This window comes from Sorghum bicolor, chromosome 1 (assembly GCF_000003195.3).
Source record: "Sorghum bicolor cultivar BTx623 chromosome 1, Sorghum_bicolor_NCBIv3, whole genome shotgun sequence".
NCBI classification, from domain to species: domain Eukaryota; kingdom Viridiplantae; phylum Streptophyta; class Magnoliopsida; order Poales; family Poaceae; genus Sorghum; species Sorghum bicolor.
This window is the reverse complement of record NC_012870.2, coordinates 7,630,506-7,649,311: the sequence shown is the minus strand read 5'-3', so window position 1 is coordinate 7,649,311 and position 18,806 is coordinate 7,630,506. Positions and strand designations below refer to the sequence as shown.

The window sequence follows — 18,806 nt, the reverse complement described above, 5'->3', positions numbered from 1 at the left end:
AGGGAAGGCGAGGCAGCGACGCATAAAAAAAGCTCTCACAGCTACACAAACCCACGGGTTTGCCTCACTGATGGATGGGCTCCACACGGAGTGCGGCGGAGCTGTCAGTGAGTGCGGGGTTGTCGTGGAATCGGTGGGCGCACGGGGGAGGGGCTTCTCTCGCTGGATCGCCAGTCGGCACGCTATCCGGCGCGAGGCCTGACGTCCACACGTCGCCTCTCCGCCCGCCGTTCTCGCCCGCTGTTGGCTTCTTTCGGAAGCTCCCGTGCCTCTCATGGGACTCTGCGGGCCCACCGCAGCCACCAGCCAGCCACGGAACGAATCACGGCTTCGGCTCGGCCCCGGTGGCGATTGGCATATTCCAGTTCTTTGCGCCGGCATTGGTCGCTTGCACGCTGCACTGACGCACTGTCACCGCTCTCACGGCTCGCGGTCGCGGCCACCCGATGACCCGAGTGGCGCTAGCGGCGGTGGACGGACGGCTCAGGAGAGGGGCAACTGAGTTTGGACTTATTTGGAGCCTCGTCGGAACTCGGAAGAGCTGAAGTCCTTGGAAAAAATGACAAAATAGATTTTGTTTGTTTTTTAGTAATACACGGAAGATATCAAAATGTCCATTTGTACCCTTATTAGGTATTTAACTTGTTATATATGCACATGATTAAAATTTAAAAGGCATGCTATATCTGAATTAACCGATGAACAAAATGGGTTAGTAATGAAAAGTAACAGCTGCCTAGGGAGCGCTCGTGTGTGTTGAGCCCCCAAAACACCCGATTTTTTGACCGTTGATTTGGTCATCCAACGGTGCCCATCGCTACTCTTCGTCTTCTTCTTTTCCCACACCACCACCCACTTTCTCCGCCACGGCGCGCTAGGGTTCGTTGAAGCTCCAGCGAACCCTAGCGCGTCCGTGACAGTTGCCTTCTTCCCCTCCCCCTCGCGAAAGCTCCGCTATGGCCATCCCCGCTAGCGACACCCTCACCCCTCCCTAGTCCAACCGCCTCCACCATTGCCAGGGCCCCTAACTGTCCGACCACTATCCCCATTGCCTGGCCTGCCTACCTCCCCCATGCCACCCCTTCTATACCCGACGGAGTTGAAGCATAAAAGGGGGAGAGGCTCACCGAACCCCTAATTGGTAAATCCATGAGGAGGAGGAGGAGGAAACCTACCTCGGTGGACTCGTCATGGCTAGTGAGCTCACGCATGTGTGGAGGCATGGACACGAGTGGGGCTTGCCGGAGAAGGAGCTTGGAGAGAGAGAGAGAGAGAATTAGACACGACCGCCAAGAGAACCTCATCGAGGAGAGCACCGTGTGGGGAGGGGCACGTCCGAGTTGGGAACAGTCGAGTGTTGGAGAAGGATAAAACACACGGGTGTTATTTAACATTTCTCTAAGTAACAAAATATGTAAAACACTGTTCATGAATACAGATGCGGTAGTCACAAAAAAAAGAATACAGATGCGGTTAGTTCTGTAAAAAAGCAGGCTTGAATTAGATTTTATCAACTCAAAACATTATATGAGTTATTTAAAAGATGAATAGGACACACGAATAACAATAAAAGCTATATGGTTATTGTCATAAAAGCTTGCTAAAGATCTCTTGTGGCGAATTAATGAGGGCACAATACACTAGAATAAGGCAAGTCTGTTTTATGTAAAATAATATAAGTGGAAATATGTCGCTACCTAATGTTAATCATACATTTGTTGGTAGCGAACAATTTGAGGACGTTGTAAACTTTGGAAGGACACATCTTCCATGGGGTGTGTAATCATACATTTTGTATGTGATGCCCATTTGAAGTGCAAGACCATCAAAACCCAACGTTTGGTTCACTGACAACTTGACAATATTGTATTGTGAAGGTCATAACTCTTTAATTAGGAGTTCAATTGAGGCCCATGAGTACTTGATTGCAATATCAATTGAGCTTGGTCCTAAATCATCACAACATGTTGTTGTTGTTGTTTTATGGCACATGTCGTGTCACCTTTTATTGGGCCTTGAGGCTTATAACCATCCATGGAACCTTAACCTAGTGTGTATCGTGACCCCAAGGGTGCCCTAGGTCATCCTTCGAATTGGGTGCCTCCCCTTCCTTTATCGCTACCAGTACTCTTATATACTTTATCGTAACAACATTTAGAATTAGGTTAGATTAGCAATATTTGAGATTGTGCCTTCTATATGTTCTTTGCCTATGTTCTCGATTCCATGCAAAGATAAGCCTTCGCGTTGAGGTCACTCATGGCCCTGCGTGTTTGATAGCCAATGGAGCGTGATGTATTCATTGCAAGGGTTTGAATTATTCTCTAATAAGCCAACCTTAATGGAACACATATCACGTTGTTTCCAAGACTACCATGACATATAGAATGAAATAAAAATATGGACGAAACTTTCATTCTCAATGGAAAAGTTTCATTATATGATTTTATAAAAAATTAGTTTCATGACGCATAAAGAGTTGGTAATCGTCCCACTCCAAGATAGGCGAAAAAGATAGGTGCTATTAGGTGGACTGCACCAAGGTTCAAATCCCCCAATATTAGTTTTTACACCAATTTTCCCTCCTCTCTCGCCCTTCCATGTCCCCAAACTCCCCATTACTTGTTTTACACCAATTTTCCTCTTTTTATGCTGGTTCGATTGTTTACTGAACTTGCAGACCGAATCTATTGGCGCTTTAATTGTTTGCTGAACTTGTGGGCTGAATCGGTTGGGCTCGAGTTCCCTTTTTTTGTGAGACCACCGGTCTAGTCTGATCCACATAACTATGCATAAACGACGTGAGATCTCTAACGTGCACTCCTGAACCTAGTATTGAATTTATAGTGTCCCCTAATATGTTGATCAAGTCACCAACTGAGGTCTTATATTTGGATACCCATATATTCATCTCAATCCACATGTGTTGAAGTGGATCGGAGTAAAACTAAACTAAATTTTATTCCAATCCACTCCAACCCATGCATCCAAACAAATCCTAAGGTGGAGTTGAGAGGCTAAAAGACCTATTATTTCACATCCTCGATTCTTCTCATTATTCATTCGTACCATGAAGCAAACCACGGCCTCATCCTCCACGTTTCTCTTCAAAATTTTACATCGATCTATCCCTTTTAGTTTTAGAGGAAGACGAAGCTTTCGAAACCATTCAAGCCTATTGGGCCAAATCGTTGCTTCGAACAGGCCCGCCGCTTTCTCAGGTCACGTAGCCCGTACGCACGCTGCCGTCGAGGCGTCGACCAACCAGCCCTACTTGACCTTCCTCTCCCTCAAAACCCTAACGAGCGGTGAGCCGCCTCTCTCGAGCGCTTCCCACTCTCTCCCACCTGCGCCGCCTGCGGCCTGCCCCTCCCCCCACTTCCGCACCATCGCGAAGTCGACCTCAAGGTCGCCCTTCCCGTACCTTCTAGAACACCAGGATCGCCAGCGCCGCCGCATCGGGGCGCTGGCCCATGGACAAGCTCCGCGTCCACCGCTGCACTGGCGGCGCGGTCGAGTGGTCCCCCTCCCCCATCGTCGCGCTCGTCGCCTCTCCTTGCGCCTCCCAGGTCGCCGCCGCGCGTGAAGACGGCTCACTCGAGCTCTGGCTCGTCTCCCCGGGCTCCGTCGGATGGCACAACCAGCTCGTACGCTTCCCCCCACACCTCCCGTCCCCATAGCCCTGCCGTGTCCTGCGAGCAGTCTGAGGATTGTCTCTGACCTGATTGGGGGTTTGCTTGGGTGCAGACTATACAGGGGAATGCCGAATCGAGGATCACATCACTGGTGTGGGGGCGGAGAGGAGGTGAAGCTACCGGCAGGCTGCTCTCGTCCAGCGTTGATGGGTCGGTGTCCGAATGGGATCTCTTCCACCTGCAGCAAAAGGTGTCTCTCTTCGCATGCTTACGTTCGATTTTCTCGTGGAATTGGCAACTCTGAACTGTTGGATGCTGTGATAGTGGGATATACATAAAGCTGGGAATTGGTAAATGAGCAGGTTGTAGGTATGTTTGGGTAGTGAAATAATAGGCCTTAGCCTATCGGGTGCATTGAATCACTAGGGATGCCACTCAGATTCGTATCAAGTTTGACCATGTGATCTTCATGAGTCTCCTTATATCTTTTCTTGTTGCAATGTAATATCAGTTTTAGGTTCATGGATATAATTATAGTTAGTTTGTTGTTCTGTTTTGTAGACTGTTCTAGATACTGTTGGAGTTCCAATCTGGCAAATGGCCATCGAGCCTTCAGATGATGCTAAAAGTACTGAAAATAATTGCTCAGAGTCTGGTGTCAATGGCCATCCAAACCAAAATGACTCCAGTGATTCTGACTTAAGTAACATTGATGATGGTGACAACTCTGAGGATGAAGATGGTTCTACCAACACAAGATCTTCATATCATGTGAATGATTTCCAGCGATTGGCTCTTGCGTGTGATGATGGTTCTGTACGACTGTACCACGTGCCTGAATCAGGTGCATTGACTTACTATAGGTCTCTTCCAAGAGTGAGCGGTATGTCCTGTATAATTCTGTTTTCCGTTATTTTGGCAAAAAATTCAACTCTAGCAGTTACGTTTGTGCATCCTTACAGGGCGGACTCTGAGCGTGACGTGGAGTAGTAACGCCAAATTTGTATTTTCTGGCAGCAGTGATGGGTATGTTTATATTTCCTTACTGGTTTAAGCAGGCTTGTGTTATTTACTGCATATTCTTTCCTATGTATACAAATAGTCTGTTTCACATTTGTCTTGTTTCTGTAATTATTTATCATACTTTCCTCCATCCATGTATAGTAGGCGCAACTCAAAAAACGCTAAGACCAAGGAACAGGTTAATTACTGTGCGTTTTTAGGAGAGTCTGTTTGGTTTCTGCCTCCGAATAATGTGTTTCACATTTCTCTGTCACGCACCGTGGGAGAGCGCACGTGCAAATTCCTTTCTGGCTTCTAGGCATGCGCATGCAAATCTTCTCCCACCTATCTGCCGATGGCGTCATGCAGCCATCAACTCCCCACTAACTGAAGTTCTGTTTTTTCTTGGTAAAATTTTCTGTCCTGCCGAACTATTTTTTTCCTATTGGCGGTATGGAAAATATTTTGGCAGTGCTTATGCTAGTCAGCTCCTGCCGTGAGAGAGTAACGTATAATCTAACGGAACACGAGCAGTTCAAGGAGTTTGGCCGCCAGTGATAAATGCTTCACGCAGAGCTGAGCACCGCATGTGCAGCAAATAGCTGAGCGCCCTGTATACGTGGAAACACACACACACACACAAAAAAAGGTTATGCCTACTATAGTGGACAGAGGGATTAATTTCTAGTGGTGTGAGCTGGCATTCTCATGGTTTCAATTTTTGGTATCTTCTTTCCCGCTATTGGCAGTTTAATCAGATGCTGGGATTCAACATCTTTCCATGAAATGTATCGTATTACTGCTGGATTGGGAGGGGCTGGTAGCTCACCGGAACTCTGCATCTGGACACTATTGTTTCTGAGGTGAGATAGAGTAACTATTTGTCTTCTCTGAACTTACTTTGTCCCCCCTTTATTTATAGAGCTCATTATTGTTGCTGCTGGTCTAGGTGTGGAACTATTGTTAGTGGAGATAGTACCGGGAGCGTACAGTTTTGGGATAGCCACCATGGAACACTTCTGCAAGCCCACTCTTATCATAAAGGCGACGTGAATGCACTAACAACTGTGCCCAGTGAGAACAGGGTATTTTCTGCAGGGTCTGATGGGCAGGTTTGTAGCATTACTAAAACAGCTATTAGGTTGATTAACTAATCTTGTGCAACCTGTACCTTTCTATGCACTGCTTTGTTTTTAAGTTAATTTGATTTGAAATTATACTCCTTAGTTTATTGATCTGTCAATGACTTCCCGTTTAACTGGTGTACTTTCTGGCTGATGATGATCTAGGTGATTTTGTACAAAATGTCAAAGGATGAATTTGGTGCTACTAAAAATGTGGTCAAAGAGCAAGTTCACAAATGGGTCTATGTGGGATATGTGAGAGCTCACACTCATGATGTAAGGGCATTGACCATGGCTGTACCTATCTGTAGAGAAGGTATGCCAATATTTTAGTTGCTTGCATTAATTTGATCTTCCTGTACTGGTGCTTACACAGATTTAGCTGTTCTTTTGTCCTGTAGATACATTACCCGAGGAAAAGGTGGTGAAGATTCGCCGGCGTGAAAAACATGAATTCAGTTACCACAAATGGGCTCATCTTGGTGTTCCGATGCTTATATCTGGTGGTGATGACACCAAATTGTTTGCATATTCGGCAAGAGAGTTTACTCAGTTTGCACCTCATAATTTCTGCCCTGCACCTCAACGCCCTTTGATAAAGTTGGCTAAGGATAGCACAGTCAATGGAGATTCTGTAATGCTTGTCCAGTCTCCAAACTGGTTGGATGTTTTACTTGTGACAGTTCAGAACAAGTTGATGACTCCAAGTACATCATCATCTCCAGGAGATGCTACAGTCCGACAACTTGCTCGTTTGAAAAGCAAGGGGTCCAGAAAAATCATTTCTAGTGCTGCCTCTGCCAACGGAACACTTTTGGCCTATTCAGATGGTGTGAGACCCTGCCTCTTTGCACTAGGGCATAAGGGTGGAAAGAAGTATACCCTTGATAAATTAGAGCTACCAAAAGGATTGCCCTGTTCACAGAGCATGCTGTTTACTGTTGACTCATCCAATTTGATACTTGCTGGGCGTAATGGAAAAATATACGTAAGTCACCTGCCATGTATTTTTTGCTCTTCTATCTTATGTAAACATTGTAGTGTACGTGCTAGAGGAAGCAGGACATGCAAGGGTGTCCAATTCAATTTCAATGTTACATATCTTTACATTTGAAATTAGCAGTTCAGCACATCTAGCTTACTGAGATATGAAACTATCCTTGTGATCCTACCTACTTGTAGGCCAATGTCTGTTAGTTACATGATTAAAAGTTACCAGGTGTTTGGCTGGATATTAGTTTGCATTGTTGTTTAGTCATTATATTTTAAGATCATGATGAGGCGAGTAACCATGCCAAGATCATTGCTTTTTTTTAAGTCGTCTTCCTTTGCATCTTATTATTGTTAACACTCCATACTCCATATTTCTTCTGCATCATTCAGATCATTGACATTGCAACAAGAGAAATTTCAAATATATTTCACCCTACAAGAAAGGCAGATGGAGCAAAAATCTCAAGAGAATCACCTGTAACGAAGATGTTCCTGAGTGCAGATGGGCAATGGCTGGCTGCGGTTAACTGCTATGGGGATATTTATGTATTCAACCTTGAGGTGCAAAGGTATGTGCCAATTTGGTACTTTTCTATTGCGTACGCCTTTTTTTATCTGCTGTAGATGCAAATGCCATATGTCTGTTAGTCTGTCATCACAAAATTACCCCTATATTTGCAGGCAACACTGGTTCATATCCCGAATGAACGGTGGTTCTGTTACATCTGGTGGTTTTTGCCCCAAGAACAACACACTTGTTGTAACTACATCTAAAAACGAGGTGTATGTATTTGATGTGGAAGCAAAACAACTAGGTGAATGGTCCAAGCGATATACGCATCAGTTGCCCAGAAGTTTCCAGGAATTTCCTGGAGAGGTCATTGGCCTATCATTTCCTCCGCAAAGCTCATCATCAGTTGTTGTATACAGTACCAGGTAACCTCTGAAATATTTGTTTCTGCTTAATTAAATATCATGAATGCTGGCCCTTCTGAGCTCCCTATCCCTAGCCTGGGCTTCCTACTGTGGAAGATCATCTTTTTTGTTTTGCACAGAGGGACCACCCTGAATTTCAGTACTTAGCAATGATGTTACGCAGTTCTAGTGTGGCCAAACCAGCAGTACAGAGATAAAACACTGATGCACCAAAGCACCCAGGGGTTACATGCAAAGCACGGCCACTACACTTACAACCCATAATGCCAAAAGGCCAGCCCAACAGCAACACAATCCCCTATAAATTAACTTGTCTCTGGAAGATCATCTGTATCTGTATCTGATTTGTGTGTTTAAAGAAATCGTGAGATCTGTCATACACTATGTTCCCTAAATGTTTAAACCCATTACTTTTCAGGGCTATGTGCTACATTGATTTTGGATTGCCAGTCGTTGAGGATGTTGACTTGCCAAATCGATCAGCTGGACCAGTAGAGAAGTCAGATGCCAAAAAGACAACAAAATCAAGGCAGAAGCGTAAGGCTCATGATGAAGAGTCTAAACAAGAGAAAAGGAATAACTTCAACTTCTTTGCGTTCAAAGAACCGGTGCTCTTTGTTGGGCACCTACTGGACAGTTCAATTTTAATAGTAGAGAAGCGATGGATGGATGTTGTTGAAGGTTTCAGCGCACCGGTTCATAGACACATATACGGCACATGATTCTTGCTAACATTGACCTTTGGCGCTCGTGACAAGCAGACCATTGTTTTGTTTTTGCCCAAGTAATGCCAAGCATCGGTCCTCAAGCATGTTACCAGTTGAAAGGGCTCCAAGATTTTGCAGCACAAAGTGGCAGCTGCACCTAAGCTTTAGAATCGGGGATTGTGGCAATAGTGTATTGTTCTTTTGTTCTCTAGTAATGTAGTGGACTCCCTGCGCCAGTTTGTCATACCTTGTCACTGCGCAAAATTTTGTCATATGTAAACTGTATTATCACCTCTGTTATTGTCGAGTTGATATCTGCTGTTCGCTCATGTAGCGTGTTGTCTATAAACCCCATTGAACGTCGGAACTGCTGCGTCGGCCTCGAACTTTCTTTTCAGCGTGGCACCGTGCTGCTTTGGTCAGATGATCTCTTCCATTGACCCTGAACAGCATCGTTAATGCCTTATTGTTCTTTCGAGTGACCGAGGCCTTGTTTAGGTCGTGATATTATTTGGATTTGGTTAGTGTAGCACTTTTGTTAGTATTTAGTAACTATTGTTTATAATAATTATGGATTAACTAGGTTTAAAAGATTTATCTCATAAATTATAGGTAAATTGTGTAATTAGTTACTTAAAAGATTTATCTCATAAATTATAGGTAAATTGTGTAATTAGTTATTTTTTTAATCTATATTTAATATTTTATGTGTAAGTTCATAGATTCGAAGTGATGATCTTGAAAGTTTTTTGGAACTAAACAAGGTCCAAATGACATTGAAATGTTGAAATTTCTCAAAACATAAACGGCAGCAGGCTGAGCTTTCTTCGTTACATTCTTGCGAGCATGCAAATAATGAATTCTTCCTTTGGTTTCTGCACCATCTAGTCAGCTGGCGGCCGAGCACCTTCAGTATCTCGAAGCGCCGGGTGTGTGTGCTTGGTCGTCGTCGACGAACGAGCTCACGTCGCCGTGCACCGACCTCTACGGCTCTACGGCGCTATACGCGGGGACCTTCTTGATGTCCCCGGCATCCTTCAGTTGGGCAGTTGGCATCAAGGTAGAAGTTGGACAGCTGCACGTACACGTACGGCTACACGCCCTCGTCGGCTAGCTTCTCAGAGTTGGCGCACTGCCACCTGTGCCAACTCGACGTTGCCGTAACTCCGGCAGCCGGCGATGCGGATCCCCCCACCACAAGCGGGGTCATCGGCGTAGTCTCGATGAGCTCCACTGCATCCTCAAGCCGCGCGCCCAACCCGGCAGAACATGTCGATCGTGCAGTTGTAGCGCTCGTGCCATAACGGAGCCGCAAGGCGCAACCTCCTCTACTTTTCCAGCGTGCACGCACGCGGACAGCGCCCGAGCAGGCTGCCTGCACCCCGTCCTAGCTACTGTGTCGTCATCTTCATCTCCAGGCACGCGACGGCTTGCGCCCATCCCGTGCACTGCGAACGCGATCACCGTGGTGCCGCACACGGAACGTTTTTTTTCTTTCTCAAAGCCACGTGCTCATGTGTTGTGGACCATACATCATGATATGTGCGAATAAGAGAGAGACAATATACTATTATCTTTCTATTGCTACGTATCGCGATACATATTTAACAATCCACGTCACAAGAGGATGTGTCATTGAGAACAAAATTTACTTTGTCGCCTAGATGTACTCTGTCCAACATTGACATTGACTCCTCGAAGCACCTGCACTTAACGTACATGTTGACCAGCGCATACCCCAGAAAGGCGTCGCTAAGAAGCCCCGACATGGTTTAGTCCAACGACTCAATGTAGCAGTGCACCCACACGCCGCAATCTAGCTCCCTTGTGGGCATGCCACGATGATCGTGGTGACAGGTGAGCAAGACCGTGTTTGGGCCCACCTGGTCCTCTACCCACCTAAGAGGGCTTATATTATTACAAACTGTATCGCAAGCTAGGTTACACATTCACACAATGACGTGACCTAGCGCTCCTATGCGCCACCACTAGATAAGAAGGTTTAGAGTTCTTCCACTCACCGATGACTTAGCATGCATAATGCGGCGAGGTCGTTGTCAGAGCTACGAGTAGCAGGAGGGCATTGGACATTGTTTATCCACACCGTGGATTATGCATCGAGATGTGTGAAACAATAGAGAGAGTGTGAAACAGTGGGGAAAAGTGTGAAACAGTGAAGAAAAGTGTAGCAACACGAATCTCAAAGCATATTTGGATGGTCCATATAAGCAATGATGAGCATGTTTATGCTGCATTGTATTATTGGTGGGCAAGGCTAGCGGCGGGGGCGACAACAGACCTTTGATTGAGGGAGTGTGGGGTCGAGGCGGTAGGCGAGAAGGGCAATGAGGCGGCGGGAGCCGTGGAACCCCGATGGTAGAAGCGCAAGGGCAAGGTAGCGAAGAAAGAGACACACAAGGAAGAATGATGAATACACGAGGTTTATGGGGGATTAAGGTGCGACGGGTTGCGTGTTTGGTAAAAGAGTCATTCTCATTTACAACTTCCTTTGAAACATTCCCTTTGTATGATGTTGTTAGGTTATTGTTAGTAGTTAACTAACCAGATTTTTAACCTTTTCCTAGTAGCAAAAGGAGCCGTAGCCCCAAAGGGGAGCAAATATGATATAGATGATGAATAAAGCAGATTCTTCATCTGAGGTTGCAATTCATATATTTCTTCATGACTCCTACGTGTGCTTCACCTCGCACCTAAGCATCACATTCTTAGGAACAGATATATTTGCGCTGCTGCCACATGCCCACCTGGTTACATCGTACTGTGGTTCAAGATTCGGCTGTTGCGCGCACGTACGACCCAATGACCAGGTCATAGTGGATCACTTGTCGCTACGGCAATTCACTGAACACCCTCCCTCCGCGCGAGATCCGGGCAGGGCGTGTACAACTGGCCAGCGGGAGTAGCGCGGTTGTAACGAAATGCATGGTAGTGGTGGGTGGTTGAGCATTCCTCAATAGCAGCGCGTGGAGTTGCGATGTGATGCTCATGCTTGGCTTGATCTGGTCGGACGTCGCAGACGCTCGCTCGGTGGCGGGAAGACAAAGTGGTTCCACTGTATTTGATTGGCCAATCGTTTTTGTCAAATCATTTGACGGAAGAAGGAATGCTGCCGTTCCAAGACCCTTTAGAATTAAATACTTCACTAACCCAGCTTATTGAAGGCCCCTTTTTCTCCTTCAATCTTATTCTAAACCTTATAAGTACTAACGAGTCATTTTCTTTCCTTTTAAAGTCATATTCTAAACATCGCCCTTTCTTTTATTATAGCACCATCATTTAAATATTACCGCGGGAAATGTATAATTTAACAAAGGCCTAATCTGAACTTAAATTGGCATTCCCACTACATCAATTGAAGCACCATCTTTAAAACGTTATTACTGCAAGTCTTGATTACGTCATACTCAATTCGCTATATATAGTATATCACAAAATTGGGGGAAAAAAAATCATGATTGTAAACCCATGTGCGAGCGATGAATGCGCACAACAAGAATTACTAGTAGAATTCATGCCATCATTGGATGCACAGCATTTTCCCGTGAAGTATTTGCTAAAAAAAAAAGAAACTGGGCTATAAAGGCGCCAATCTTCATGGATGCGTTAATTGAAGAAAGCAAACTGCACAAATAGAATTAACAATTTAACACAGGGCAAGAGTTGCCATCTGTTAATACTGCAGGCATGAACATATGGCAAGCATGCTCAGCACTCAACGATCATTGGGAAAACAACCTCTGGCAGCAGGAACATTGAAAGATGACTTACATGATAAAACTTGCAAATGCATTATGCTCACAACCAAACCTCGTGCCCAGGGGAAAAATAACAGACCTCACACGTAACTGAACTGCTTCCAACATAAAATGCTCAGATAACTTATATTTTCCCCTGGTATTGATAAGGCATGCATTGAAGGAAACACCAGAAGTCCGCTTGCACTCAGTTCCCTCGCCCACGGCCACCCATTCTTCCCCTTCCCCGGCCACCATATCCCCTTCCACCAGGAGCACCACCACCTCTGCCTCCTTCATAGCCGCCGCCCCTGCCTCCTTCATAGCCACCACCCCTGCCTCCTTCATAGCCGCCACCCCTGCCACCTTCATAGCCACCACCCCTGCCACCTTCATAGCCGCCACCCCTGCCACCTTCATAGCCGCCACCCCTGCCACCTTCGTATCCACCACCCCTGCCACCATCATAGCCTGGAAGCCAAGTTCAAAATTTGAATCAATTTAATAATTGAATGATGTGCTTGGTGAATGCAATATTTATGCAAAGCACAAAGCAGTTTTCAAATAATATTATTACTATTATAATATTTTGGCAGTAAAAAAGGTGTAAATTTTGGATACAACAGTACTTCAAACAACACGTCCTCAAATAATTTGAAAATATAAATTTTAATATTAATTAGTCTCATATATAGATTACGATATAAATGTATGGGCAATCAAATTTAGGACTGTGCCAAGGTCCAAAAATACAGTTACCAAAAGGAGCAACAATTCAGCACAACAAGAGGATTGATTATCATCAACAAATCGACAAACTAATAAAATGAGTAGGTAAATTCGATGAGAAGCATGACTCCAAGTTGGAAGTACTCAATCCTTTTTGAAGCATATGTTATGCAGGGCAATAGTCATACCTCCACGGTAACCCCAATTGCCTCTTCCTCGCATACCACCTCCTCTCCCTCGGTTATATCCACCATTTTCTGGGTCAACATATCAATATATGTCATTGCCTAAAACATCACACAAGATCAAGGATATCTGTACCAAGACACCATTCAGTACCTTGATAGTTTCCGTATCTGCCTTGGTTGTAGCCATATCCACCACCATACCCACCTTGATTGTCATAGCCACCATATCCACCTTGATTGTCATAATACCCACCACCTTGGTTATAGCCACCTTGGTTATTTCCATAGCCACCATAACCACCATAGCCACCTCTACCCCAACCCCAACCCCTTCCACGCCCACGACCCCTCCCTCTTCCTCGACCCCGTGCATAGGAGTCTAACAGAGCAACACTTATCAGATGCTGGATAATCAACAGAAATACCACAATGTGTGAATAGTCACTGCCATACCTTCATACTCCAGCTGCTGGAATTGTTGCCCTGGTGGTCTGCGAGGTTGGCGTTGCAGTGGTGGACCCTGCTGTTGCCTGGGTTGTTCAACATACACTGGAGCTTGGTACCTATATAGAGAACATTAATTTTTTTTAGGATTTTAGGGCATAGCCCTGTCTTAGCATTAGCAAAGACACCATCACAGTTTTTACAGCGCTCAGGTGGGATACACCCGTCCATACAGTTTAACAGAGGATCAAAGAAAGCCTTGAAAAGCAACAGCAAACAACAGAAAGTAAAGAACCTTAACATTTCAATCAATGATTTATATAGTGCAAAAATCTTTTTATAACTTACAAAAGAAACTCATCCCTGGCACCTTAACACTGAGAATTAACAAAGATACACATCTGACTCACCCAGGAGTTTGCTTGTCCAGCTCTCTGGGGGACAAAGTAATTGATATCATCGAAACATGCCGAGTCATCTCCAATCTGAAAATGGGGAAGCCCCTAAAAAGTTAGGAACGTGAATTGCACAAACAAAAATGGATACGAAAGAATCTAGAACAGGTAGAAATTTTACGGGACAAGGCCTTCTTCTATGGGTTCCCAGACATCAGTGATGCTGACAGAACTGATGTTGGTATCCTGGTGTAACCCAGGGATCCTTTTCTGTTTCAAAAGAAGGTTTGTCATATATGGCCGATTGGTTGGCCAAAAATGCAACAACAGAGAGCGAGCAGGAGTATTACCTTGATAATCTCTGCAACAGCAACAGATTTACTGATTGCCTGTCCCATGGCCTTCAACACAATCTCTTTAATTCTCCTTTCCTGGTTATATAATAATCAAAAAGGAAACAGGAGCTTAGAAATAAACAATGAATTGAAAGAAAACTACATATTATAGTAGTATAAATAGGCAATAGCTCATGTAAAACTATTATTCATCGTACATGTATAATGCAAGGAAACAAACACAATCTCCACCAATACCCTTCTCATATGCCAAATTTGTGGTACATTGAATTAGTACAGTGGTACATCAATCGCCGCAGTTGGGGTAAGCATATACAAATTTTACACATCGAAACCCACAAAACTTGGATGTTTGAATCCACCTCTCGAGCCTAACGGCCGAGAACCACCGTGGCCTGGCAGCCGTTCCATCAAAACAAAAAAAAAACTCCGATTCGAATCGACAGAGACGGGACACGAACGCAGCGTATCCTAAATACAATACGATACGGCGGCGATGGCGAGGATAAGCTCGGGTACCTGGAGGAGGGAGGTAGCGTAGGAGACATAGTTGCGGATGAGGCCCTGCGCGGTGATGCGGATCTCGTTCTCCTCGATGGTCGACTCGTTCCGCGGTCGCTCCACTCTCTGGTACCGGTCCATCTCAGCCGCGGGCTCCGCCGCTCGTCGCCCGGCGGGTTGCGGGGGTAGGGATTCGGATGGGATTCGAAGGATGGGGAGAGGTTGCGGCGGCAGGGGACGGGAGGTTGCGGCGAGAGGGGCTAAAACCCTAGACGGAGCCAACGATACGGTGCTCCCGGCTTACACGAAATAGGCTTTTATTTTCTTTGGGTGAGGAAAAATAGGAAGGGGTGGTGCGATGTGTGGGTTCGATCTGGGATTCTGCTGGACTTTCCCTCTGGCTCTCACGTTTCGGGCCGTTTCCGGGGGTGACCGTACCAGTTCTACGAATCTAGAGACTGTGGCTGTGGTCATGGGCTTTACGACTTTTTTTACATTTTTATTATTTTATAATTTATTTATTTATTTTTTCTATGAGAGATTGTCTACATTATTTTTGCCACTCACAAAACATATTGTTACAGACAGTCTAGAATACAATGTGCATATCCAAAAATGGTCCTCCATCTATATTATAGTCACGCTTCTTGTAGCTCCAAATCTCAATCTCAAACCTATATGACGAATTATATGGATGACCACATAGGTAAATACTTGACAAAATGGCTAAGAACAAATGTGCAACGAATGGCTGCCAACATTCGCTGTAGGTGGAGTTGAACATAAACTTCTTTTTTTGTATCTTTCTTCTTCCTCCTTCTGCAACTGAGGAATAAAGAAAACTAATCTGAATCCGTCCAGCTCAATACCAGTAAGGCTTGAGGGGCAGTTGAAATGTCCTTGTTTGGTTTTGGTAATTGAGTGACAACTTAGGTGGACTAATAGTGCTTATGTGAGATACACAGGAGATTAGTCCACAGGTGATGATGTGATGATGGAGGAGCTCATTGCATATGAGACATGACATGGAGTCATGTGACCAAGGTGGAGAAGATCAAAATGAAGCTTGGCTTGATGGACCGGTTGCAAGAGTGAAGGGCAAGTCGGAGGCTTTGAAGCGAGGGACCGCGTGTGACGGTGAAGCTTGAGCAAGACTTGGCGCCGATGGACCGAGGCAACGGTGAAGAGCAAGTGAGGTCAAGATCGATGAACCAATACGGTCACGTGATGATATGAAGTGGATCATATCATTTGGTGATTGGTTGGTGCATGTGTTGCATCAACATTGGAGGAGATGGAGTGGAATGCGCAAGGCAAAGGTATAACCTAGGGCATTTCCATTTCACCGGTCATAGGTGTGTAGAGAAGTTTATGACCGGATTTAGCATAGATGGCCGTACTATCAAGAGGGGCAAACTTGTTTGCATATCGGTCATCTAGTGCCACTTGAGCGATCTAACTTTGCATACGTGTTAGGATCGAGTGGCGTGGAAAGTTTGAGAGGCTAACTCCTTTGGGAAAATGTTTGAGAAAATGCTAACACACTTGCACATGGTGGAGTACACTTGGTGATGTTGGCACATTTGCAAAGGAGGTGGAGTTCCTAGGGTTGAGAGAGGTGTGGGTTTCTTTGTCCCTCCCGCCGAGCTTGCGAGGCGGGATTCGGCGCTTTTTGAGAAAATTAAGTGCATATTTTCTATTGCGTCGGTGGGAATTTTTGGACGCTCTGCGCAGAGGCACCGGACGGTGGCCTTTAGCGTCCAGTGTGCTGATGGGTGCAGCAGAGTGCACCGGACGCACCGGAGTGAGTCCGGTGCTCTGCGTCCGGTGTGCGGACGGTTTGGCAACCCTCTCTGCGCATGAGTCCGGTGAAGCACCGGACGCTCAGGGTGCGTCCGGTGGCTTGCGTCCGGTGACCCTGCAAGTTTGCGGAGCTCTCTGCGCACGGGTCCGGTGTGCACCGGACGCGTACGGTGTGGACTAGTTGAGCGTCCGGTGGTGCTGTGTCAGGCGCGGGTGCGTGGTAGCCGTTGGCGGTAACGGTCGAGTTCAAACGGCTAGTGACACGTGGCTGACGCCTGAGCACCGGACGCTGGGAGCTGAGCGTCCGGTGGCTCCCTGTGAGCGTCCGGTGCCCACGTGTTTTGCCCAGTGTAGGGGCAACGGCTAGTTTAGCTCTTGGGGCTATAAATAGAAGTGGTGGCCGGCCTTGACTGGTGCTGAGCACCCTTGGGACTTAGTGTCCATGCTTGGGGAGTGCTAGTAAAGCCTCTAACTCACATATGCTTGATAGTGATCATTCGATTGTGTGAGTGAGCGATTCTAGTGCGTTGCATTGAGAGATTGCATCGAGTGGCACTAGGTGTTCGTGTTGCAAGCCGGTGGTGCTTGTTACTCTTGGAGGTTGCCACCTCCTAGACGGCTTGGTGGCTTGTGACTCCGTCGAAGCACGCAAGGAGATTGTGCGGTGCTCCGAAGAAGAGATTGTGAGGGGTACGGTGCTCACCCCGCGGGGATCGCGAAGAGCAACTCTAGTTGAGCGAGACGTGAAGAGCGAAAAGTGGTCTGGCCGGGTCAAGTGCTAGAGCTTGTGGTAAGCACTCCACGTGGGAGAGTGTGACTTGCGGGTCACCACTAGCAAGAGGACCGGCGGCAACCTTGGAGCTTGTCTCAACGGGGACGTAGCTTGGTGGCAACCAAGTGAACCTCGGGAGAAAATCATCGTGTCAACATTGTTCTTCCTGTTGGTTTGCAAAGTCCTTAACACAAGCTTGTTCATACATTCATATACTTGTGCTTGTGTAGTTGCTCTTGTAATTAGTTAGCTTATGTAGCTTGCTAGTTACCTTCTTGCTTGTGTAGCTAGAAGTAGTTCCCCTTGCGTGACTAATTTGGTTTGTGTAACCTTGTTAGTCACATTGCTTAGTTTGTGTAGCTAAGTATTTTGCGCTCTATAATTTGGCATTAGTTGCCTTGTTATTGAGCATTGCTAGTGAGCTTAGGAGCTTTGTGCTTTTGCTTACTAGTTGTGTAGGAGCTCCCCGGTTTGCAAAGTACTAGTTGCATAGGTTTGTGTGACCTTGCTCCTAGAATTGGTTAGGTGAGCTCTTGCTAAGGTAGCACCTTGCTTGCTTGTTTAGGATCTTTTCAAGGTGCTAGAGAACTTAGATAGAGGGGTGTAGTCTTGGCTAGACCGATAGTTTTAATTCCGCATCTGTTTCGGTTAGCCGGCGTAATAAGTTTTAGAAAGGACTATTCACCCCCCTCTAGTCCGCCATCTCGACCCTTCAGCAGTCTTATTCTCACTAGTCCTTCATTATGGTCATATCTAATGACAACAAAATAAAGAAGTGTCTAGAGAAAATTATTCCGTGCATGGTGATGACATCATCTCCGCCTTGATGTCATCGTCGGGAAACCTAATTCTACATGTCGTCATGCCGAGAAAGCTACCAATTGCATAGTTATCGCCTTTGAAAGCCCTAGTTTGGTTTTGGATAATTGATGAAACCCTAATACTAACCTCTATACTAAGTGTGTGTAGACTTAATGAGGTTGGTACATGTGATGGAGCAAGAAATGATCATGGTGATGATGGTGATGACCACAAGATGATCAAGTGCTCAACTTAGAAAAGAAGAAAGAGGAAAACAAAACCCTATGGAGATCAAGGCGTATTGCTTAGGGTTTTGGTTTTGGTGATTAAGACACCATAGAGGGTGTGGTCACATTTAGGATAGATAGCCGTACTATAAAGAGGGGAATTCTTTGGCTAAGCGGTTATCAAGTGCCACTAGGTGTCATTGTTCATGAGCATGCATTTAGAACCTAGTGAGCTAACTTAACTCCTTCGAAGAAAATGATTGTGAAAATGCTAACACACGTGCACATGTTGTTTTACACTTGGTGGTGTTAGCACACACTTTGAGAAGGAGGTGGAGTTTGAACTTTGAAGGGTAGAGAGTGGATGGGTTCCTCGGCGGGATTCAGCGCTTTTTGAGAAAATGATGTGCATATTTTCTATTGCACCGGTGGGATTTT

The 18,806-nt window shown here is 45.7% G+C and overlaps 2 protein-coding genes across 2 annotated transcripts; one reads left to right on the top strand and one right to left on the bottom strand.

The window, feature by feature from the left end:
• Window positions 3,259-8,726, top strand: LOC8059937 (U3 small nucleolar RNA-associated protein 4). The gene is made up of 11 exons (XM_002466458.2): window positions 3,259-3,647; window positions 3,748-3,885; window positions 4,197-4,518; window positions 4,598-4,661; window positions 5,387-5,500; window positions 5,587-5,749; window positions 5,927-6,077; window positions 6,163-6,749; window positions 7,145-7,323; window positions 7,436-7,690; window positions 8,109-8,726. The coding sequence occupies exons 1-11, from the start codon at window positions 3,474-3,476 to the stop codon at window positions 8,410-8,412; spliced, it is 2,451 nt and encodes an 816-aa protein (XP_002466503.2). The 5' UTR covers window positions 3,259-3,473; the 3' UTR covers window positions 8,413-8,726.
• LOC8060512 (glycine-rich protein DOT1) lies at window positions 12,026-15,087 on the bottom strand. The gene is made up of 8 exons (XM_002463875.2): window positions 14,784-15,087; window positions 14,259-14,339; window positions 14,090-14,178; window positions 13,924-13,998; window positions 13,523-13,632; window positions 13,221-13,448; window positions 13,070-13,138; window positions 12,026-12,623 (listed from the first exon to the last, which is right to left on the bottom strand). The coding sequence occupies exons 1-8, from the start codon at window positions 14,904-14,906 to the stop codon at window positions 12,361-12,363; spliced, it is 1,038 nt and encodes a 345-aa protein (XP_002463920.1). The 5' UTR covers window positions 14,907-15,087; the 3' UTR covers window positions 12,026-12,360.